Here is a 25184-nt window from a genome sequence, read left to right on the forward strand (position 1 = left end):
GATTGGCTTTTCCGGCGAAACTGTGACTTGTTTCATCATTATATTTTGTCCCCTGTACTAAGTTTCCTGTGCAGTCTAGCCTGGCCAGAGAATACTAGCTCAGGCTGACCTCTCTTTTTTTATAATAAAATATATCCTCTCTCTATGAAATATCCGAGTGTGTCATAGTACCTGAGCGCCATAACCAAGCTTGTCTCGTGGTAAAAATAAAAAATAAATCTGCTGATAATGTTCACGGTACCATCCAGACACCTTGTGACAGGCATCCAAGTGACACTTCGAGATGGTGCTTTAAATATGATCATCAGCATCATTGTCAATATTTATTTCGCCGTTAGAGCCCTGTTGCGGTATACATAAGGGGGTACCAGCAGTAAAACGCATCTGGTTTCACAACCCCCCCCCTCCCCCCTCGGCCATATAATACTGGAAACCAAGTTGTCCCTTGACATTTAAAGCAGGCCGCTGGTTATTAAAAAGAACAACACAGAAGAAAAAATACGCAAGAAAGTGGAAGAGATATCCTTGAGAAATGTCTTATTTAGAGCCCTCAATGTAGAAAAAGCAAACAGAAAACATAAAGGTAAATACAAAATTGTCCTTCACATTGGAATAATGCAGCTGCCCATTCAAAACAGCAAGAAAGAAAGCATTACGCGAGAAAGGGGAATGAAGTTTGATAAATCTGCTGCTAATCAAGACCACAAAAAATTCCCGCCGAAACTGCTCTTGGAGTTGTCTAAGGATGCATAAGTTTGTGCCACTTACTCATCTCCACGCAGCCGGTGTCATTATCAATCTCGTCAAACTTGATCCGCCCAATATAAACGCTTATCAACCCTTGTCAGTCGTTATCAACATTATCGGAATAGATACAACCTTCATCAACCCTTATCGGTTGTTATCAACTTTATCAGACTCGACCCAAGCCTTATGAACCCTTATTCGTCACTATCTACGTCATCGCAATCGATCCAATCCTTATCAACCCTTAACTTTTTTATCAACATTTACGGACACGATCCGACTCTTATGAACCCTTAGCGGTTCATATAAACCTTGTCGGCGACCCTTATAAACCCTTATCAGTATTTGTTAACATTACCAGAATTGCTCTGACCATTATAAGCTCTTATCGTTATTTAGCACCTTATGCATACGCATTCTAGAATCTGTAAAGGAGTACTTTATCTAGGTCAATTACTGACAGGGGACTCTGATCATGAGAAAGAAATTTACAGAAGAATAAAATTGGGTTGGAATGCATACGGCAGGCACTGTCAAATCCTGACTGGGAGCTTACCACTGTCGTTGAAAAGAAAAGTGTACAATCATTGCATTCTACCGGTGCTAACATATGGGGCAGAAACTTAGAGGTTAAGAAAGAAGGTCGAGAACAAGTTAGGGACCGCACAAAGAGCGATGGAACAAAAAAAGATAGGCCTAACGTTAAGAGACAGGAAGAGACAGACAGGCAAAGAACTTTATTTGTGGTCCTGAGGAACCGCTTTAGGGTACCTCCCTTTTCAGGGAGTCCCCGTAGCCGTCGCGGGCCGCACCCACGTCGGGGTAGGAAGATTGGGGTGTTCCGCCCTGTCGCAGGCCCTCTGGACAGCCCGTAGTTGCTCTGAGAGGTCGCCGCTCTGAAGGGCTGCCTCCCAGTCCGTTAGAGTGGTAAGCGATGAGCTGCGTAACGCAGGGCATTGCCAGAGCATATGAGATAAAGAGCAGTACGCCTCCCCACAGTCTGGACAGTGGGGATCTACATTAGGCGCGAAGTGACTGAATCGGCCCCTGGAGGGGAACGACCCCGTTTGGAGCATGCGAAAGGCCGACGATCGTGGTCTAGTGAGTTTAGGATGTGGTAGCGGAAAGGCCCGCCGAGCAAGTTGATAATGTGCCAAGATTTCATGGAAGGTGAGGAGCGAATCCCTGTACAGTCCTAAGTCGCCGCCCGTGAGTCTACCGGAACCACCGCGGTGTGTTATACCTCGCGCGCAGTCATGGGCTAACTCATTGGCGTTAACAACCTCAGAGTGCACATTGATTCCCATATGGGCCGGGAACCATTTTATGATATGAAAACCAGCAGCCCCCTCGGTGCCGAGGATGGCCGCCGCCTCCTTTGAGATCGAGCCGGAGGCGAACGCTCGGGCTGCAGACCTAGAGTCTGTAAAGATATTGGGACGTAGAGGGTCCTTCAGTGCTATAGCTACAGCAACCTGCTCGGCTACTGTTGCAGAAACCTTCCGCACGGATGCTGAGTTAATGAGAGTGCCATTGGAATCAACCGAAACTAGCGACATAGTGATCAGAACGCCCGTACTGGGCGGCGTCAACGAAACATGCAAGATTCGGATTGGCCGCAGCCACTTTTAATAGGGAACGAGCCCGGGCTACTCGGCGCCCTACATTGTATTGAGGGTGGACGTTACGTGGAAGGGGATCTACCTTGAACGTATCTCGGACCATGGGTGATAGGGTCGCGTTGCGCTCCATGATTTCCTGGTGACCGCATCCAACGGATTCTAGGATACGTCTCCCCGCTCGCGATGATGAGAGTCGTATTATTTGGGCCACTCGTTGGGCCTCGATCACCTCTGACAGGGTGTTGTGCATGCCTAGTTGCATGAGACGCTCGGTGCTGGTAGTGAGTGGTAAACCCAGCACGCGCTTGATGCTTTTGCGCATGAGGGCGTCGATTTTGGCCTCTTCCCGTTTAGACCAGCGCAACGCGGAAGCTACATAGTTAACGTGGCTCATAAGAAACGCGTGGTAGAGCCTGAGGAGATTGCTTTCACTTAAACCCCCCCGGCGGTTCGAGACCCTGAGGATAAGCCTAAGCATGTTCTCCGTCTTGGTGGTGATGCGGGCTATAGTCTGTGAGTTGCCCCCGAGTGATTCCAGCAAGAGTCCGAGGACCCGGATGGTATCCACTCTGGGGATTTGTTCTCCGTCCCTCGTATAGAGGGCTATGGGAACTTGATCTAAGGGTGTGGAGCACCTAACCCCCCGTCTGGTGGGCCTATACAATAGAAGTTCGGACTTGGTTGGTGACAGACTCAGGCCCGTGTCTAGTAGGAAGTGTTCTGTGATGTCGAGCGCCTCTTGGAGCGCACTCTCAACTGCAGCGTCAGACCCTCCCATGCACCACACGGTAATATCATCCGCGTAGAGGGCGTGACCAGTTCCTCTTACTGTGGCCAGTCTTTCCGAGAGGCCCTTCATGGCGATGTTAAACAGTAGGGGAGAGATGACCGCCCCTTGCGGAGTGCCTCTCGCTCCCAATGTAAATTCCTTGGATTTGACCTGCCCTATTTTGACAGTGGCCTTGCGATCCCTGAGGAAGGAGCTAACATACGCATGGAATCGTGACCCCAGGCCCAGGTCCGAGATCGCGTCTAGCACGAACCGGTGCGAGATGTTATCAAAAGCCTTGGACAAGTCTAGAGCCAGGATGCCCCTAGTGTCTCTAGTGTCATCATCAAGGATTTGCCTCTTTATAAGCAGCATGACGTCCTGTGTGGAGAGTGCCGGCCGAAAGCCGACCATGTTGTGAGGGAATAACTCATTAGTTTCTATGTGCTTAGATATACGGTTATGAATGGCATGTTCGGCCACCTTGCCTACGCAGGACGTAAGTGAGATGGGCCGCATGTTCTCCGGCGCAAGAGGTTTGCCTGGCTTCGGGATGAGCACCACTGAGGCTGTCTTCCAGGAGTCGGGGACGAGGCCCGTTTCCCAGATTTTATTGACTTCCTCGGTGAGCAACGCTACTGAATGTCCGTCCAAGTTTCGGAGGAGCTTATTGGAGATTCCATCCGGGCCCGGTGCAGAGCGACCGTTGAGCGTTTGGAGCACCTCCCAGATTTCGGATTCTGTGAAGGAGGCGTCGAGCTCCCCCACTGCGCCCCCCCGGTAACGAGGATAATCCCCGTCACAGGAGGGGCCCAGCGGGAGATACTTTTCGGCCAACTCTTGCAGGAGGACGTGTTCAAATACGCCCGCCGCCTTTTGATTGTGAACTATGCGATCAATGGCTAGTCTTGATTGCTTTTGCTTTGCGAATCGTCGAGTAAGTGCTTGAGGAGGTTCCATTTTCCCCCGGTTCTCATCTGCCCATCAACCGAGGAACACACTTCGTTCCATTGTTGTTTGGACAGTTCGATTGAATGAGCTTCGATTGCACGATTGAGCTCCGCAATTTTCTTGCGCAGTCGGCGATGGAGTCTGTGCGTTCTCCAGCGGGCCAGGATGGAGTTTTTGGCTTCTAGGAGGTGCGCAAGGCGCGCGTCCATCCGATCAACTTTTAGGTCGGTCATAACCACCTTGGTCGCAGCTTGTACGTCCTTCTGTAGTCTTGTGAACAGACTATCGAGATTATCGTAGTCGGTCTGGTCCGCTTCCCGCAATTTCCGGAAGGCATCCCAGTCCGTCACTTTAAATTCCCTGGTAGGGGCTGCGCTAATTGTTAGGGTAATCTCCACAATGAAGTGGTCGCTACCCAGATTCTCTTGCAAATTTCGCCATCCTGCTCCGGGGGCGTTCTTGACGAACGCCAGGTCCGGAGTGGTATCTCGGACTACCGACGTGCCGATTCGCGTCGGATATTGAGGATCCGTAATCAATTCCAGTGAGCAGTCAGAAACTGCCTGGACTAGGAGATTGCCCTTAGTGGAGTTGCGGGGATATCCCCAGGAATCGTGGGGTGCATTGAAGTCACCCGCTATCACTATGGGGGCCCCCTTGGTAAGGGCCACCGCCTTTGTCATGATCGTGGCGAATGCCTGCCGTTGATCCGACGGCGAGCTGTATATGTTTAAAAGGAAAACACTGCTCTTAAGCCAATTGTTTGGGATAATTTCGACCATAATGATCTCCACCCTGGTTTTGCCAAGTGGTAATTTGTGTACTTGGAAGGAGCACTTCCGTGCGACCAAGGTTGCTAAGCCCCGCTTTCCCTCCTCCCGTATCGATACGACCCGGTATCCCGGCAAAGTAGGCGTGTCATCGAGAGTTTCTTGTAAAAGAATTACGTGCGGTTTGACCGCCTGTGCCGAAACGAATTGCTGCAGCGGAGCTTTGCGCCGTTGGAAACTAGCGCAGTTCCACTGCCACACAACCAGCTTATTTGAATTGACCGCCATGGTGATTGCCTTGGATTGTCCATTCCACCGTATTGTTGACGGGGGAGGCGCTTGCGGGTAAAGGTGCCCGACTGGGCTCTCTCGAAGGCTGCCTAGCCGTAGCTAACGCGGCCTGTCCGCTTTCCAGGGACGCCATCCTTTTAAGGAGGGCGGTCACGCTTTCAGTGAGCTGCTGGATTGCGCGCTGCATGCTTTCTAGGCCTTTGTTATTCGACTCGGTTTCCATAGAGTCAGCGTCCCCCTCTGGGGGCGTGGCCCTACGTTTACTCGAGCGCGCCTGTGGCTCCCCTGTTGGGGGCACCTGTTGCTTCTCGGCTTGCGAGGGGTAAGAATTACGGAGCGACTCAAAGTCGGCCCTCATCTGCTTCATTTCTGCTTTGAGTCTAGCGTTCTCTTGCATGAGTTGAGCGACTCTGGGATCTACTTTATGCTCCGGCAATGCTACCTGCGTTACCTTTGGAGCCGGCGTCGTCTGCTTCGGCTTGACACGATCGGCCCAGGTGGGCGTTTCCCGGATCCGCACCCGGGAGGTAGAGCGCCCTCGGGAACGAGAGCGCCCTCTGGAGAGGCTGCGTTGTCTACCAGTTGGCGTGACGGAGCGCTCCCTCCTGGGGGCTCCCGCCGCGAGCGAGGCCTTTCACCTGTTGAACTTCGAGTTTACACTTCTTACCAATCCTACGTATTTCTCGCAAGGTAAAGAAGTCCCCTAGGTGTGTACCGGAACACATTGGTGTGATATTTTTGAGGAAACTGGCGCGAATTCTCGCTGTTTCCCAGCAGCAACAGCTGGCCAAGCAGAACCGGTAAACAGCGAGAATTCGCGCCAGTTTCCTCAAAAATATCACACCAATGTGTTCCGGTACACACCTAGGGGACTTCTTTACCTTGCGAGAAATACGTAGGATTGGTAAGAAGTGTAAACTCGAAGTTCAACAGGTGAAAGGCCTCGCTCATTCAAATTTACATCTGCATTTGTCCTCGGATTGCCGCCTTTTTTTGGCAGCCAGGCAAAAGTGCGAGCAAACCGCTGTAGATACCGAAACCAAAACCACTTCTTACGTGACACTGCAACGCTGAGTATTTATTTTTGCTTTAATTATTAAAACAATAAGCAAAATATTTTTTTGTTTTATTGCACGCGGTCTACTTTTGTTATACAAACCGAGATAATGGTGTATCAAGTGGTTAAGTGCGTTCTTTCATCGGTTCCACTATTGTCACCGTCATCGTAGTATGGCAGCCTGCTGAATCAAAATTTTTGTCGCACGCTGTCTGGTTCAAACTAGTTAGAACTGCCGTTTCTAATGTTTACCGTTGCGAATCGTAGTCAACATCGAAATCTAATAGTACGTTTCAGGCTTGAAGCATCAATTTGTGAAAATGTTAGCGAGCTCTGACACCTGACTACGTTGTCAACAGCTAGTAAGGATATTGTTGTGCACGATTGTTGTGCTGTGTCTGGCACGTATGCGCTGAAGAGACTTCCTTGCGCTGTGCTCACTGCGAGCCTACAGTATAATGCAGCGTTGCCTTGTTTTTGCGAGGAGGAATCTGCTGACCTGCGGCGTAACCTGCAGTACCACAAGAGCAGCGTCCGTGAGTTGTTTTATCGTGGCTACGTCTAATCTCGGATCGCTTTCGCCGTCATTTTCTAGTAAGCGCTACTCAATGAAGGCATAAATCTCGCAGCCTCTTATGTGCGCTGCGGTAAATGAAACTACAGTTAAACCTAAACGCATGTTGGCCAAGTAGAACTAAACATTCCAGGCGATATTCGATCCACCATAACACCGTGTAGTGGAGTTATTTTTTCTTTTTTTTTTCTTTTTCTTTTTTTTTTCTTTTTACGCACGTGAGCAGTAGTTTAGTCAAGCACCTTCTGCCAGTACACAGAAGGGGAATCGAAGTTTCTCATGCTTTCTTTCAGCACCTGCCACGTTTGTTTAGAAAGCAAACGATGTGATTTGCACCCTTACGATATTTGCGAAGGTCTCATCTCTCGGTGTCAGCTTATGTGGCAGTTGGGTAGAACGTCGTACGTGCGTTCTAATAACCGGTACAGATAAGGCAAAGTGTACCACCGATAAAACCAGTTGAACTCTGTGGAAGTTATCAATGTAAGGTATGTTATCGAACACTGAGCACATATTGCCACCAGCAGAGCAGCTCGGGCAGTGGTGGCCGGCGACTGTCTAATGGCAAGACAGAAAACCTGCTTACACAGTACAGTGTACTATAACACAGGTGTGATACGATGCATTTTCGATTGGGTTCGATCGCGATTGAAAGTGCCCCGAATGGCTGGCGGACAGTGTTGAGCATGGCGTTGTTGAGTAAGTACCGCAGTGCTTACCCTCTTTCCTTTCAGGTGCAGTTCCCGCTGTCAATCGTGCACATATACAATAGTTTGAGAACACCATGGTTCCCTGAAGAAAGCCATTCGGTTTTCAAAAAAAGCTGGGAAAGATTTGATTTCGTTTAACACGAGGCTGCATGTGTTTTAACCCCTTCGTTACTGTGCCTATAGAAATCGATCAAATTGATTGACAGTTTTTCTATGCGCTGGTAAACATTTTCGTTTGAATTCTACTAGCAACATCATGCGCCGTCTGAAATGATGACTGAACTTTAACTGCTTGTCAGATTTGACAATTTTTGGCAGATTGGGAAGAGTCTGGAAAGTTAAAACTTCGACTGAAGGTATCATCGTAGCTAGCCTCCAGGGCTCCTAGCACTTCCTCAATAAAATGACGCAAAATTTGCACTTTGGTCGACTCGGCAACAAATTTTTTAAACGACAGTAGCAGTTTAGATGCAGAAGCTTCTCTTGGGCTGTGGATTTTCCGAACCGACGTATAGGCTGTTTCAACAATGTCTCAAACAACGGTAGTGGCTCCTGAGCACATGTTATTTTGGTAATTGTGTTTGACTAATATCAAGTGCAACTTTAGTTTTCGCACCTTGGATTGCTTTAATCTCAAACATCAGTGTATGTACAAATTATTAAGAGCAATCTTTCCTGTCGTGTGGGGTTTTCTCTCGCACAATATTTTTATTCTTTGTATTTATACTAAAAATAGCAAATTATTACTTCCATTCGTGTTCTTGAGGTGCTTCTCTGAAGTTTCACATAAGAATTTTGAGGAACTGTCTGAGCAAATATTGCTGCTTTGCATGCATTCTAAAGCGCCAGTGATCAGGCTATAATTTTATGTATTGCGGTATACGTTGCAACCACGTGGTCTTGAAATAAAACATAAAAGCACCGAAAATAGGCACGTTTCTAGCGATAACGAAACAGTTAAAGGGAGTACTGACAGAAAATGTTTGTCTCTTTTATTTCTTTATTGGATAGCTGTCGTACCAGTAATTACACTATGGGACATCGTTTCCTCGAGAGCACAACAAAAAATTACCTTATTTTTTTATGTGACCAGTCGAAAACGCAAGCCAAGTGCAGCGCATCTTCGGATGTGAAAAAGGAGGCTATTGGATAGAAGGTACTGTAATTATTTATGGCGCATTGGAGAAATTGACGCTTTATACCACAATTATGGAGTCAGCAGATGCCTATAAAAGCAAAAAGAAAGAAAACGACACAAAACATTTCGTGTCAGTTCTCCTTAAAAAATCATTTTTAAAGACAAGGTCTTAGCTGACTTCACACGGGTTAGACTTATCTGAGTATTTTGTATTCGCTTCCAGAAGGAAAAAAATGCGGTCCTCTCGCGCCTGCAGAGTGTCGTAGCGAGTTGCAAATGGTATAAAACTATAGAACTGAACAGAGACAAGAAACGAGGATCAGTCGAAGAGTAGGTAAAATTAACGGTACAGGCATAATTAGCACCCTATAGTCGAAAATTAACCACATTGCACTGCGCTCCTGTATAAGGTGCACCGCCGTATATTGAGACAGGTAGAGGCAAAGTAGCCCTGCTTTTGGGAAGTGGATTGAGTTCGCTTCGACTGAGCAGGGCTCACGGTGTTTGGATGGCGACTTCGCTGGTGCCCACTAGAAGCGATAATTAGTCGCAGAGTAGATGAAATGAATGGCATGGGCACAATAGGTGCAAATGTCGAAAATTAGTCGCATTGCACCGTAGACTGCACTACCTTCGGGATCGGCCCACCTAGCCTATTGATCGAAAGAAAGGGTCAGACAAGTGTGGATGCAAAGGATGACGTGGTCAACGTAATTGTGCCTAAAATATTATGCAAATAAGGTACGAGTGTGAATAATGAACATGAAAGAAAAAAAGTTGCAGACTACATATTTATATTTAAAAAAAAAGAACATTTAATCATAGAACCATTTGAACCACCGCGTAAGTTGACCTTGTCTTCAGCTTTGACACTTCATTGAGCCTTTTTCTTTTGTTGTTTCTTTCTTTTTCTTTTTTTAGTCCGTGCGTTTCTAAGAATTAACATCACTTAAATATGCTTAACTCTATATACTCGAATTTTTCACCAATTGTGTTCTTAGGATAATTTTTTTTTCTTAATATTAGATGCAAAGAGACCATTGAGGTATGCAATTATATTTCGCACAACTACGCGTAAGGAACTGCTTTTCTCCCACCACAGAGGCTTTGTGCATGTAACTATATACTCTTCATGTTCTGCACTGCAATGTGTAGCATTATAGCGAATGCAAACTATTCTTTTTTTGCTTAAGCATTGAAAGTTCACTACAGTCCCATGACACAGGTGCAAATGGCACACACTCCCACAATGCAGGTTTTATATGCTCAGCCTTCTGTGCACGACTGCCGTGTGCATTTATCGAAATGATTTCTTTCTTAGAGCAGGTCCAAGAGCGCGCAGAAGCGAAAAAGCGATATGAGCATTTGGGGACGGGGCCCCGGCTCTCTTTTGTGGCGCTGTGGCGGTTCGTTCACAAGGACCGTCGGCCATGTCGCGGAATTGTTGCAACACAGTCACAGTGTTGTCCCCCGACGTACATCATTAACGAGCATTAGTCTTCACAACCAACACTGATCCTTTCTGATTACAATCTTCGAATTATAGCCGCTGAGTTCGCAAGGCGTATCCACTTGGAACGAATTCTCAGGACTGAACCACAAAAGTAACTGGAACACCAATGCATTTCGTCAGACAATTTGAAAATTAACATCTCGAAACTGGTTCAGTCCTGAGAATTCGTTCCAAGTGGTAGTATCGCCTTGTGAACTCAGCGGCTATGATTCGTAGATTGAAAGATGTGCCGTAAAATAATAAATTAAAAAGGTAATTAGCATAATTATGTTAATTATTCAATTAGGCCTTTTGATTTCTCATGGAAGTAATGGCCGCCTCATCGAGTAGTTTAGATCAAGGATTATAATTGTGCCGTCTGCTACAGAAAATTTTAAAAAATTTGGTGCAGCTACAATGAAACACCTTGTATATATATTGTTACGTCTCAACCTGGACCAGCTTCTGCCTTGGACATTTCCCTCGAGGCAGCCCCTTTCATCAGCGTCGCCCAGACGGCGACAGTGCCCGACACTGACGGGACGGGCAGGCAAGTGTCCCAAATCAGTGGTGCGCATCCTTTGGGTGTTGCCCCGAGGCAGCGCCTTTCTTCAGCATCACCCCGACGGCGCTACTTGACCACGACACTTGACTACGACGGCGACACTGACCACGACAAGTTGACCGGATTGAGGCGCGAGGCCAACTTCGAGGAATTGCTACCGTGGGAACGCCAACGATCTCGGTTTCCTAGATGACCACGCAGTGGCAGCAAATGCGAGGGCGAAGATGCAACAGTAGAGGCGGAGTTCGGTGAACAATACAACCCCTCTGATTGGCCGCGCCAAGGTCAGCAGATTCCCCAGTCGAGTCTCCTAGGGAAGAAGAAGGGATTAAAAGCGGAGACCGGTGGTGCAGTGGGTGGGGTTGACGTGACCCGATACGAACTGAGACGTTGAATATGCTCTTGATGGAGTGCGGGGGGCTTCTGTACCAGGGTCCAGTGTACATAATGTAAATTAAATCAGTTTCCTATTTCCTACTACTGGATGTATTCATCGATGGGCTTGGTGGATTCATGGCCCAAATGCCACACCGGAGCACACCAAACTGGAGGCAGCGGTGGGATGAAGAAGGCAGTCCTCATGATCTGGAATCGGCGCACCTTGGAACCTTCGCAAGCTCGAGAAATGGCGTGGAGTCTTTGACGACTCGAGAAAACCGGAATGAAGAGCAGCAGAGGGTGGCAGGCCTCACGATCTGGGATCGGCGGACCTGGGAACATGGCTCCGGGAGACACGGCCTTCGCAAGCTCGAGGTTGGGTGAGTGCTTGAGCGACTACGTTTTGCCGGACGATAAGGACTGGGTTCCGTTGGGCAATTAGCTGTGATTGAGCGCCACTGGGTGTGCGGTCAATACAGGAGAAGTTGTAGTCAGCTCTCGAAAAGCATGGATATTAGAATGTTAAAGAAAGAGGAGCTGTTGCTGTTAGCAGCAGAGCTCAGTATGGATATTAGCCATAAGTTGAGGAAGCCCGAAATTCGTACTGCGATTGACGAAGTGGGTTTCAAGGAAGACGAGCTCATGTATGCTTGGGAAAAGATATGTCGCGAGAGGGAAGAAATGGCAGAAGCGAACGAGCGCAAGAGGATAGAAACTGCAAAAAAAAAAAACAGGAGCACGAAATTCAGGTGGAAGAAATGTGAAGAGAAATACAGCAGCTTAGAGTTGAACAGGCATGGTTTAATCTGCGAAATTTTAAGGCAGGTGAAAACATTGAATATTTTCTGGCCCTTTTCGAGCAGGTGTGCACAGAGATAGAGCTCGACCGTGAATTTTGGCCTCTTAGTTTATTGGGAGTATTTCCTGGTAACGTGTCATGTTGCATAGCTCGCCTATCTGATGAAGACTTCAGTAATTACGATAAAGCTAAGAGTGTGTTACTCCAGCATTTCGGTATTCCTGATGAGCACGAAAGGGAGAGCCTTAATGACGTTAAACAAAGTGCAAGGAAAGAGGATGAGACAGCCGGTGCCAGAGACGTAGTTAAGCCAGAGGAAGAAATTGTTCTGATTTCTCCGACTGAAATTCAGGAACGTAGTCAGGCACTGAGTTGCGACGATCAAAGCATAAAGCAAGTGGAAGAAACAGGTAGCTCTGAAGACGTAATTAAATGGGAGGAGGAAATGTTTCCGATTTCCACGAAAGAAATGCAGGGGGGGGTGTTTGTACGTATCGCTATCGGAATTAATAAGATAGGCAACTATTGTCTTGCCGAGGGCTGACCACGATAGAAATGGAGAGAGACAGAGAGAGGGGTAAAATTTTGCAAAGCGATGCAGGGATCATAGCGTCCGGTAGGCGTGTCGCTCGGGCACGCCGACCAGAGTGTGTGTGCTTGTGCTTGCCTAGGAAGAAGGCCGCAAGACGCGAGTGCTGGAATCCCAGCTGCAACGGGTCCTCGGCCATCACCGCGAAAGGGCACCTCGACGCTTTGGGCAACCTGACAGCTGGTCACCCTCAGGTCGAATCTCTTGGCGGTGGGGAAGTCTGTTACGTCTCAACCTGGACCAGCTTATACCTTGGACATTTCCCTCGAGGCAGCCCCTTTCATTAGCGTCGCCCAGACGGCGACAGCGGCCGACACGGGACGGGCAGACAAGCGTCCCAAATCAGTGGTGCGCATCCTTTGGGGGTTGCCCTGAGGCAGCGCCTTTCTTCGGCCTCGCCCGACACCGACCATGACGAGTTGACCGGATTGAGGCGAGAGGCCAACTTCGAGGAATTGCTACCGTGGGAACGACAACGATCTCTGTTTCCTAGATGACCACGCAGTGGCAGCAAATTCGAGGGCGAGGATGCAACAGTAGAGGCGGAGTTCGGTGAACAATACAACCCCTCTGATTGGCCGCGCCAAGGTCAGCAGATTCCCCAGTCGAGTCTCCTAGGGAAGACGAAGGGATTAAAAGCGGAGACCGGTGGTGCAGTGGGTGGGGTTGACGTGACCTCATACGAACTGCGACGTTGAATATGCTCCTGATGGAGTGGGGGCTTCCGGACCAGGGGCCAGTGTACATCATGTAAATCAAACCAGTTTCCTATTTCCTACTACTGGATGTATTCATTGATGGGCTTGGTGGATTCATGGCCCAAATGCCACATCGGAGCACAATATATATATATATATATATATATATATATATTCACCGAGTACAAACTTTGCATGATTCATAATTATTAAAAGGCTTTATATAAAATTTGGTACAAATATTTATGCGGTTGTTGCAAGTGAATTATTCCTAAGGCGTATATTATAGTAGCGTATATACTCCGACAATTAACCCATGGCCCTCAGTCCCCAGTGGCTGCGGAGCACCTGACCAAGGCGGCGGTCAGACCTGCTACGTAGCAGAGGGTGCTAAGAATCTCTGGGTCCAGACAGGCCGCCAATGGAAACTGAACCTGGCAACGTTCAACACGGGTACCCTCTCGAGTGAGGCTAGCTTAGCAGGACAATTTAAGGAATTATCAGGCATTGCCTGGGGTATTATTGGCCTTAGTGAGGGGGGGGGGGGGGGGTTAGAAGAACTGGTGAGGCTTACATAGTGCTGACTTACGGCCACGTCCTCTGCTACAGAGGCTCTTCCCGATAAGAGAGAATCCGGGGTAGGATTTCTAGTTCACAACAACATAGCGGGCAACATTGACGAATTCTACAGCATTAGTGAGAGGGTAGCAGTCGTCGTAATAAAGCTGAATAGGAGGTACAAAATGAAGGTAGTACAAGCCCACGCACCAACTTCCAGTCACGATGAAGAAATAGAACAGTTTTATGAAGATGTTGAATTAGCAATGAGAAAGGTGCAAACTCAGTATACTGTAGTCATGGGCGACTTCAATGCAAAAGTGGGGAAAAAGCAGGTTGGCGAGCAAGCAATTGGCAACTACGGCATCGATTCTAGGAATGCAAGAGGAGAGATGTTGGTAGAATTCGCGGAAAGGAATAGGCTCCGAATAATGAATACATTCTTCAGGAAGCGCAGCAACAGGAAGTGGACCTGGAAAAGCCCTAATGGAGAAACAAGGAATGAAATAGATTTCATACTCTCTGCCGATCCGAGCATAGTGCAGGATGTAGAAGTGTTAGGTAAGGTAAAGTGCAGTGACCATAGGTTAGTGAGGTCTAGGATTTCTCTCAGTTTGAAGAGAGAAAGAGTGAAATTAGTCGAGAGGAAACAGGCCAACCTAGAGGCAGTAAGGGTAAAAGCAGACCAATTCAAGCTGGTGCTCGCAAACAAATATGCAGCTTTAGAACAGGAAGATAACGACGACATAGAGGTAATGAATGAAACCGTAACTAGGTTGATCTCAGAAGCAGCAATTGAAGTGGGAGGTAAGGCACCAAGGCAACCAGTAGGTAAGCTCTCCCAAGAAACAAAGGACCTAATAAAGAAACGACAAAACATGAAAATGTCCAACTCAAGAGATCAGATAGAATTTGCTGAACTGTCAAAACTGATCAACAAGAAGAAAGTAAGGGATATTCGAAATTATAACGTGGGAAAGATTGAGGAAGCCGTAAAATATGGGGGCAGCATGAAATCAGTAAGAAGAAAGCTTGGCATAGGACAAGGCAAGATGTATGCACTGAAAGATAAGCATGGTAATATCATCAGCAATTTCGATGACATAGTAAAAGCAGCGGAAGAATTCTATACTGACCTGTACAGTTCCCAAAACAGTCAAGCTACTTTCGTTCGAAATAGTGATGAACCGCATACAGAAGCTCCTTCTATAACTAGCGATGAAGTTAGAAGGGCCTTGAAAGACATGACCAGGGGAAAAGCGGCTGGAGAAGATGGAATAACAGTAGATTTAATCAAAGATGGAGGAGATATCGTGCTTGAAAAGCTTGCAGCCCTTTATACGAAATGCCTCACAACTTCAAGGGTACCAGAGAGCTGGAAGAACGCTAACATTATACTTATCCATAAGAAGGGAGATGTTAAAGAATTGAAGAATTACAGACCCATTAGCTTGCTTTCAGTATTGTATAAAATATTCACAAGATAATTTCCAATAGAGTCAGGGCAACACTTGACTTCAGCCAACCAAGAGAACAGGCTGGCTTCAGGAAGGGATATTCTACAATGGATCATATCCATGTCATCAATCAAGTAATCGAGAAATCTGCGGAGTACAATCAACCTCTCTATTTGGCTTTCATAGATTATGAAAAGGCATTTGATTCAGTAGAGATACCAGCAGTCATAGAGGCATTGCGCAATCAAGGAGTATAGGAGGCGTACGTGAATATCTTAGCAAATATTTACAAGGATTCCACAGCTCCCTTCTTTCTCCACAAGAAAATTAGAAAGTTACCTATCAAGAAAGGGGTCAGGCAAGGAGACACAATCTCTCCAATGCTATTCACTGCATGCTTAGAAGTATTCAAGCTCTTAGACTGGGAAGGCTTAGGAGTAAGGATCGACGGCGAATATCTCAGCAACCTTCGGTTTGCAGATGACATTGTCCTATTCAGCAACAATGGAGACGAATTACAACAAATGATTGAGGACCTTAATCGAGAAAGTGTAAGAATTGGGTTGAAGATGAATATGCAGAAGACAAAGATAATGTTCATTAGCCTGGCAAGGGAACGAGAATTCAGGATCACCAGTCAGCTTCTAGAGTCTGTAAAGGAGTATGTTTATCTAGGTCAATTACTCACAGGGGACCCTGATCACGAGAAAGAAATTTACAGAATAAAATTGGGTTGGAGTGCATACGGCAGGCATTGCCAAATCCTGACTGGGAGCTTACCACTGTCGTTGAAAAGTGTACAATCATTGCATTCTACCGGTGCTAACATATGGGGCAGAAACTTGGAGGTTAACAAAGAAGCTCGAGAACAAGTTAAGGACCGCACAAAGAGCGATGGAACGAAAAATCTTAGGACTAACGTTAAGAGACAGGAAGAGAGCGGTGTGGATCAGAGAACAAACGGGGATAGCCGATATTCTAGTTGACATTAAGCGGAAGAAATGGAGCTGGGCAGGCCATGTAATGCATAGGATGGATAACCGGTGGACCATTAGGGTTACAGAATGGATACCAAGAGAAGGGAAGCGCAGTCGAGGTCGGCAGAAAACCAGATGGGATGATGAAGTTAGGAAATTCGCAGGCGCAAGTTGGAATACGCTAGCGCAAGACAAGGGTAATTGGAGATCACAGGGAGAGGCCTTCGTCCTGCAGTGGACATAAATATAGGCTGATGATGATGGTGATATACGCAGAATCATGTGGCCCAAGCTGGGTTTTGCCAGTTGACGCGATAAGCGCCACCAGCACGGTTTCGCCGAGCAGAGAGTGGCCACGGATGCGTAGATAGACAAGCAGGGGATGCGCTTGGACTCATAGGTGGGCGGTGGTGAAATTCCTTTGTTTTAAAAAATAAAGATTATAAGCTGAGAAGAAAAAGGTAGTGATATCATGTGGATGGTTCAATCTCGCAACTTGGAGTTAGACGACGTTGAATAGTTTAAGGAAATTAGAAATGAATGCACTCGTGACAGTTCAGCTGTCCGCCATGTATACATATAGAACACCCGACAGCGCGCTTGCTTGTGATTGCATCTTATAACATTCCGATTTAGGGAGAACTGGCAAATGGCTCGCCGGTACGTGTGGGAGTGGAACCAGCAGCCGGCACCGTGAGAGGAAAAAAAATGTTTAAATGGTAACCCTGAGAGCGCCGGGTTCCTGTACTCGAAAAGTTCTATAGGTTCGAATCTCCAGTTAAAGCCACTACATTCTGAACGCTTTAAATGAGTGGTGAGAAATAAAATAAAACTAAAGGTGCACCTGTGGAGTTTATATTAGTCAAGGTGCAACCGCTTTACGAAGGTCTTTATACTGAGGGATGAAAACACTCATTCAGCTGCTTCGGTCGCTTAATGGCATTTAAAGTGACTAAGAGGACTCCCCGAGTACCGGGAGGATTTCCCATATTATGCTTATATAGTTGCAAGTTGATTCTCGCGCTGCTTCGTGGATTGCTATCTGTCCTTTGTATATTGCGCTATTTTTTACCCTTGACAACGTTACACCAACTGGCACATATGTACCTCTACACCTTTGAATTTGGGTTGTGTAGTGCTCTTGACCGACAGGCACGTTGAGCACAAATTGCTTAGTGCATGTGTTTGTACAATTCACTCTCAGTATGCCTGTCATTCAAGGCCACCCTGGGCACGAGGTCACAGATTCAGTCTCCACTTGCGGTGGCCACTTTTGACGGAAGGGGGGGGGGAGGGGAGCAAAAATAAATAACCCTTGTGCACTTAGATTTGCATGTACGCTAAAAAGCCGTATGGTGCTTGAAATTAATCCAGAGCCCACTCAGAATGCCTGTGAGTTGCTTTGGGGCATTAAAATCAGTAATGTAATTTCATTTAAAAATACCATCGTTATCATGATGTACATACCTTTAAAAATATATGGAGAACAGGCATCAGATTGTGTGCAAGGTACCGGCCATGTGATATGCAGTGTACATAATTAGCTTTCACAAGAGAGAGAAAAGACTTTATTCGAGGTCAGACTAAGACCTATAGATATTCCTCCGCCAGGAGGACCATGGCCAGCTGGTCGGCGAAGGCCGCCGACGCCAACCACACCCGCCAGTGGGGAGGTGGGGCGTTAGGGTAGTGAGGGGATTGTAGGGCTGCGGGGCAAGAGAAAAGGATGTGCTCTACATTTGCGTACGTAGAGGGGCAGTTGGGACATGAGGGGTCTGAGCGGTAACGATAAAGGTATAGGCGTGCTGGAGTGATCAAGGTGTTGAGCTGGATGGCCCTGAGGGTGCGTACTTGGGCAGTGGAGAGACGAGGGTGTGGTGGCGGAAGCGTCTGCAATGAATGCCGGAGGTGTTTGTAGTGCTGCTTCAGAGTTTTCTTATAAAAGTGTGCCTCGTCCGCTATGGGCGGGCAAGGCCAGGGGATCGTCGGCGCCCGGCTATTAATCTCGCGGGCAAGCTCATGAGCGAGCTTATTGCCGATAATCCCCGCATGACCTGGCACCCACACCACAGTGACCAAAGCAGGGGAGAGAAGGGAGAGAGCGTCAGAAAGGTCGTCATGAAGATTATCGGGAAGTCTGTTGTCGCGAAGAGCCCTGATTGTCGCCATGGAGTCCGAGCAAATGCGATACCGAGGAGAGGGAGGAAGAAGGGTTAGTTCGTGCGTTGCGTGAACGATCGCGGCCAATTCAAGGGATAGAGAAGAAGTAGGAAGTGAGAAGGGGCCAGCGGTGGAAGTGATGGGAATGCCAAGGGGGGTCGGCATTGTCACACAAGCAGTGGAGCCATGAGTTTGGTAATACGCTGCGTCGACGTAGCATGTGACAGTGTCCGGTGGAAAAGGGTCGTGGAAGTGAGCGCGGGCTTGTCGTCGTCCCTCATGAAGATGTGGGGTCATATTAGAGGGAATAGGGGCACAGCGGAGATTGCTGGGAAGAGGTCGTTGAGGAGTGTACAGAGGAAAGTCAATGGGCCGGATGCCAGCCCGCTGCAGTAGCCAATGACCCTGCGCAGAGCTGGATAGGCGGCCAAGTTGTCGATCCCTATGGAGGCACAAGAGCTCTGCAAGGGGAAGAAATAAGCCTGTTGCGTATAGTTTGGCTATGGATGCGTGTGTCGGAAGATGTAGGGCAGCTTTATAGAGAGTGTTTAAAGCCGATTGAATGCGATGCATTTGCGTCTGCGTAAGTGTGCAGTATGGCAGGGAATAAAGGATTTTGTTCAAGGCAAAAGCTGTTACAAGTTGATTGGCTCTGCATTCGTCGAGACCGCCGCGCCGCCTGACCACTCATCGGACTAAGTGAGTTACTTGGTGGCAGGTGGTGATCGTGGACTGTATTGCGCGGCTGAAAGAGTGGTCTTGGAGGGGAAAGCCTAAAACCCGGCAGGATGACGTGCGGGGGATGGGAGTACCGGCGAGAGTGAGATTAAGGAGGGGGTTTACAGACCGTTGGTACTTTGTAGCGGAAAGGAGCAGCAGCTCAGATTTCTCTGGAGCTGCTTGCATACCAGAGCGGGAAAGGAATTCGGAAATGAGGTTGAGGCCGGATTGTAATGTGAATTCCACCTCCCCCGGTGAGCCGTGAGTACACCAAAGGGTTATATCATCAGCATAGAGAATTGACTGTAGGTGCGGAATCTCCGACAAGGATTTTGCGAGAGGGGCTAGCCCGAGATTAAAGAGGGTTGGAGAGAGCACAGCACCTTGAGGTGTTCCGCGGGTGAGCGCGATGGGCGGGGACAACGTGGTCCCGAGTCGGAACTGAGCTTGTCGAGAGCGGAGAAAAGAAGAAACGTAACAGTAGAGTCGGGATCCACAGCCGGTGTCTTCGAGGGGGGAGAGGATAGCGTCATGAAGTAAGGTATCGAAGGCCTTGCGCACGTCCACAGTGACAAGTGCGTGAACTTGACACCTCGAAGGTTGAAAGAAAGTTTCCTGGAGAAGGAGAAAGAGGTCTTGAGTAGACATGTGGGGGCGGAAACCAATCTGATTGTGCGGAAGGAAGTGAGTATCGTCGAGAAGATCCGTAAGACGTGCGAGTACCATGCGTTCCATGGTTTTCCCGACACAGGAAGTAAGTGAAATGGGTCGCAGGTTGGAGAGTGTGGCGGGCTTGCCGGGCTTTGGTATTAGAGTAATGATGGAAGAGGTCCATTCATCGGGAAGAGTGCCGTTGGCCCAGTGTTCATTTATTTTGTTTAAAAGAAATTCTTTATCCGAATCAGGCATGTTCTTCAACAGAGAGTAAGTGATGTGGTCCGCACCCGGAGTGGTACCAGTTTTGTTTTGAGCCAAAGCTCGTTCTAGGTCCGGCAGAATGAAGGGGCTGTCCAAACCGCTATTGGAAGGCCCTGTGTACTCAGGGTACAGGGAAGGAAGTGGAGGAGGGATGTATATATCCGTGACCTGTTGAAGGAGGGAAGTAGCACCATGCTCGGAGAGATGCTTTTGGATTGTGGGGAGAGGAGCAGGTTGAGGGCCAAGGAGGGACCGGAGGATCAACCAGGCTGATTTAGTGTGGAGGGAAGAGTTGATAGAATCGCATATGCGATTCCAATTTGTTGTCTCAAGGATGGAGCAGTGAGTTAGTATGTCAGTGTTGAGTATGTCTAATGTATGTCTAAGCTGGATGTTGTTAGGTTGGGTGCGGATGCGACTAAGGAGGCGTTTACGGCGTCTCCAGAGACGCATGAGGTGTGGGTCAGCGTGGTCCGACGGGGGGTTAGCTTCTGTAGTGGTGGTGGTCTGCGACCGCGTTCGCCGTAGCGAGTCCACCCACACATCATAGTTGGGAGTTGACTCCTGGACTCGCAGGCGACGAAAGAGGTGCCAGTTGGTCTGGGTGATGCGTTTTTTGGGTTTGTGAGTGAGTGTCAGTTTAATTTCAATTATGTGATGGTCGGATAGGAGGGTGTCCGGAAGGACTTGCCAAGTCTCTGGAGGATTGTGGCCATGGTGAAAGGTGAGGTCAGGCGTTGTATGACGTTGTTTTGCGTTTCCGTCTCGTGTGGGTGTGTCTGGTGTATTGATGAGTGTATATGAGTGCTGCATAGTGTGTGCGTGAAGAAGGCGGCCAGGGCGCAGAGTGTTTGGGTAACCCCAGATGGTATTTGGGGCATTGAAGTCTCCGCCAAGAATAATGTCACGGTGTTTTGGAAAGGATCGAAGAAAATGAAAGAGAGGAGAAAGAATTGTGGTAGAATTTGGGGGATTATAGACGTTCACAAGTGTGAGAGGTGGGTTCGGGGGGTCTGGGTAATACGAAATGGCTGTTACATATGGAAGTAACGTGGATGGAACATCTTCCACTTCATAAGCGATATCCCGGCGAATATAAATGGAAGACAGCGGCGCGGCGGGGTCGGCGTGCAGAGCTCGGTAGCCTGGGATGTTTTTGGTATGCCTTGTTTCTTGTAGTAGGATAAAGTGAGGTAGTGTGGTTTGCGTAAGGAGCCATTGCTGTAAGGGGGTGCGGTTTGTGGAGAGGCTACGGCAGTTCCACTGAATTATTGTGATCGCCATGATGCTTGTTATTGGAAGGGTTGGGTGGAGCGAGAAGGGTGGCGGGCTTAATTTTGGGGGCTAGGCCTACTGACGCAGCGGGTATGGGGTGGGTTTTTAGTGGATTCTAGGTCACATTTCCAGCAAAGCCAATGCATGAAAAATGAGAAAAGTTATAGGGAATAATGTAGCACATTACATTTTCGTATTTTGGCATGTTTGATTAGTGTAATACCGTTTTTCTTTTACAAAAATTACTTGACTGTACATGTCTAAAAATGTTCCGTTAATGTCCAGATGATTAGCTTCCAAGTGCAAGTTACTAGTGAAGGTCACTGACGAAATAATGCTAATAAAAAGGAAAAAATAAAAAAAGGGGGTGGGGGGAACCTTATCCATAAATGTGCAGGTTTAGGTTGTTCTGTATAAGTAAAGAAACCCAATTTTATATCTCTGTCATTCACAAAATAAAGAAATAAACCAAATAGTGTGTTCCCTGAACGGTGAAGTAAGGGATTATTGTACTTTGACTCGCAAAACTTGAAACAGTAACAAACCTTTTCTTTTTCTTCAAAGACTGGGCCGACAGAATCCAAGATACTGAAGAAACTGAAGGAAGCCCTCAATGTGAGTTTTCATGCTGCTGCTACTACTACTACTACTACTACTACTACTACTACTACTACTACTACTACTACTACTACTAAACTACTACTATTCTAACTATGAAACTATAACTATTACTACTACTCGTTGCTGGCTGTACGTGCAGGCACAAATAAGAGATCCGGGAAAGGGGGGGGGGTGTTATTAATGCCCCCTTCCTCCATGTCTTGACATAAATGAACCGTGTTCTCCTACTTCTAGTGATCGAATATTCAGAGCCTGAATATCCGTCAGTATCCAGACTGTCCAACCAAGAGTCTGAGTGCCCATCGAGTCTCAGTGTCCACTATTGGACATTCCATCTCAGACATTCTGGCCGCAAGCGATGGTTGAGATTTCTCAGGTGACTTGCACACGAGTATGTGGTGTTAGAGTGAGGTTAATAGACCTAGTGAGGCTTATGCAGTGCTGACTTATGGCCACATCCTCTGTTACAGAGGTCTTCCAGATAAGAGAAAATACGGGGTAGGATTTCTAATCCACGAGGACATAGCGGGCAACAATGATGCATTCTACAGCATTGAAAAGAATGTAGCAGTCACAATAAAGCTGAATAGGAGGCATAGAATAAGGGTGTACAAGCCTACGCCCCAACCGCCAGTCACGATGATGAAGAAATAGAACAGTTTTATGAAGATATTGAATTAGCGATGAGAAAGGTGCAAACTCAGTATCAGTGGCGCACCGACGTGGGGGGTGGGGGGGGTCTACCCCTCCCCCGAGGCCCAGTTACCCCCCCCCCCCCATGCGTCCAGCCCCACCAGTCCAACGTGTACCTTCAGTGCTGTGTTCACATTCTCATTACAATTGAGGAGGTGGCTTGAGGTCGCATTTTCTGGATTATCAAAAACACTCTATCACTGTCTTCTATTTATTCATTCACTCTTCAATTACTTTGAGTAAAACGCTGAAGAAATAAACATCGTCATCATCCTTGGTGACTTTATTATTATAATTGTTAGGCATTTTATTGGCTGTTGGATTCCTCTGGCTAAAGCAAGGAAATTGAATATTATGCAAAGTGCTTGCTTACCCCCCCCCCCCCCCCCCCCCACTAACACAAAAATTTAACCCCCCTCTGGCAGAGATCCTGGGTGCGCTACTGCCCATGACTACAGTATACTGAGTTTGCACCTTTCTCATTCCTAATTCAGCATCTTCATAAAACTTCTATTTCTTTATCATTGTGACTAGAGGTTGTGGAGCGTAGGCTTGTACTACCTTCATTCTATACCTCCTATTCAGCTTTATTACGACTGCTACCCTCTCATTAATGCTGTAGAATTCATCAATGTTGGCCGCTATGTCTTTATGGATGAGAAATCCTACCCCGTATTCTCTCTTATCTGGAAGACCTCTGTAGCAGAGGACGTGGCCGTAGTCAGCACTGTATAAGCCTCACCAGTTCTTATAACCTCACTAAGGTCAATAATATCCCAGGCAACGCCTGATAATTCCTCAAATAGCACTGTTAAGCTAGCCTCGCTCAAGAGGGTTCGCGTGTTGAACATTGCCAGGTTCAGACTCCAGTGGCAGCCTGTCCGGACCCAGAGATTCTTAGCACCCTCTGCCGCGTCGCAGGTCTGACCGCTGTTTTGGTCAGGTGCTCTGCAGCCGCTGGGTACTGAGGGCCATGGGTTAGTTGTAGGAGTCATGAGTGACGTAGTGGCCGAATACTGCACCAGGGAGGCCAATTCCTGTTCTGGTGATGGAGTGACATTATTGAAGCTTAGTGGGCCTTCCTAATTTGGTTGTACCTGGACTAGTAAAGCCCCACTAGCTCTTGGCAATTTGTTTTGCTGGTGTCAGGCGCCGCTCCATGCCTGAAAATGTAGTGGACTGGAGGAGAATTAGAACTTATGACCTTCAAATTACTGCTTAAGAATATCCGATAACAATTCCCTGTCTACACTGTCATAGGCTCCTTTAATATCTAGAAATGCTATCAATAAAGGTCTATTCTGAGCTACTGAAATCTCTGTGCACTGAGTTAGTACAAACATTAGAGATGGGCAAAACGGCTCACTTCAGTGAGCGGCTCGGAACGGCTCAGCTCACTGAAATGAACCAGTTCGTTTGAACGGCTCACCGATTCACTTAAAGTGTAATCTGTGTTATGCATATTCTATAGTTATCTGGCTTTGAAAAAAACTATATATGCATAATTGAATAACTGTGTTATTGGTATTTTCGCTATGTTTAGAGAATATTTTTACATATATTAAAAGTATGAATTTTTAGTTGTAATGAAACTTTCGTTTCTGATATTGGGGATAAAATGCTTATGATACTGAACAGGCAGAATGTGATGTACTTCAGTGCATAAGTTGGGAAAAAGCAGGCTGGTGAGCAAGCAATTGGCAACTACGGCATCGATCCTAGGAACACTAGAGGAGAGATGTTGGCAGAATTTGCAGAGAGGAATAGGCTCTGAATAATGAATACCTTCTTCAGGAAGCGTAGCAACAGGAAGTGGAACTGCAAAAGCCCTAAAGGAGAAACAAGAAATCAAAAAGATTTCATAGTCCCTGCTGATCCCAGCATAGTGCAGGATGTAGCAGTGTTAGGTAGGGTGAAGGGCAGTGACCATAGGTTAGTGAAGTCTAGGATTTGTCTCAATTTAAAGAGAAAGACTAAAATTAGTCAATAAGAAACAGGCCAACCTAGACGCAGTAATTCTGCACTAGGAGGCCAATTCAAGCTGGTGCTCGCAATAAATATGCAGCTTTAGCACAGGAGGATGAAGGTAACAGAGGTAATAAATTAGACCGTAACTAGGCTGATCTTAGAAGCCGCAATTTAAGTGGCAGGTAAGGCACCAAGGCAACCAGTAGGTAAGCTCTCCCAAGACTCAAAGAACCTAATAAAGAAACGGCAAAACATGAAAGTGTCAAACTCGAGAGATCAGATAGAATTCGCTGAACTGTCGAAACTGATCAAAAAGAAGAAAGTAAGGGTTATCTGAAATTATAATGTAGAAAAGATTGAGGAAGCAGTAAAATATGGATGCAGCCTGAAATCAGAAGAAAACTTGGCATAGGACAAGGCAAGATGTATGCACTGAAAGATAAGCAGGTTAATATCATCAGCAATTTCAATGACATAGTAAAAGCAGCGGAAGAATTCTATACTGACCTACAAATAAACCTCTCTATATGGCTTTCATAGATTATGAAAAGGCAATTGATTCAGTAGTGATACCAGCAGTCACAGAGGCATTGCATAATCAAGGAGTACAGGAGGCATACGTGAATATCTTGGGAAATATCTACAAAGATTCCACAGCTACATTGTTTCTCCACAAGAAAAGTAGAA

General features: G+C 47.1%; 1 protein-coding gene across 2 annotated transcripts in view; it reads left to right on the forward strand.

Moving 5' to 3' along the window:
- Nucleotides 1-6357: 6357 nt before the first annotated feature.
- Nucleotides 6358-25184, forward strand: part of LOC119437048 (bolA-like protein 1) — a 36599-nt gene continuing 17772 nt past the window's right edge. Inside the window, exons 1-2 of one of the 2 annotated variants that reach the window (XM_037704118.2) lie at nt 6358-6743; nt 21780-21830. In XM_037704118.2, the coding sequence (XP_037560046.1) occupies nt 6666-6743; nt 21780-21830 (129 nt within the window). In that variant the 5' untranslated portion in view covers nt 6358-6665. The remainder of the gene's footprint in view (nt 6744-21779; nt 21831-25184) is intronic. The other variant, XM_037704117.2, reaches the window with a different exon arrangement.

The sequence above is a fragment of the Dermacentor silvarum genome, chromosome 1 (genome assembly GCF_013339745.2).
Source record: "Dermacentor silvarum isolate Dsil-2018 chromosome 1, BIME_Dsil_1.4, whole genome shotgun sequence".
In the NCBI taxonomy this organism is placed as follows: Eukaryota; Metazoa; Arthropoda; class Arachnida; order Ixodida; family Ixodidae; genus Dermacentor; species Dermacentor silvarum.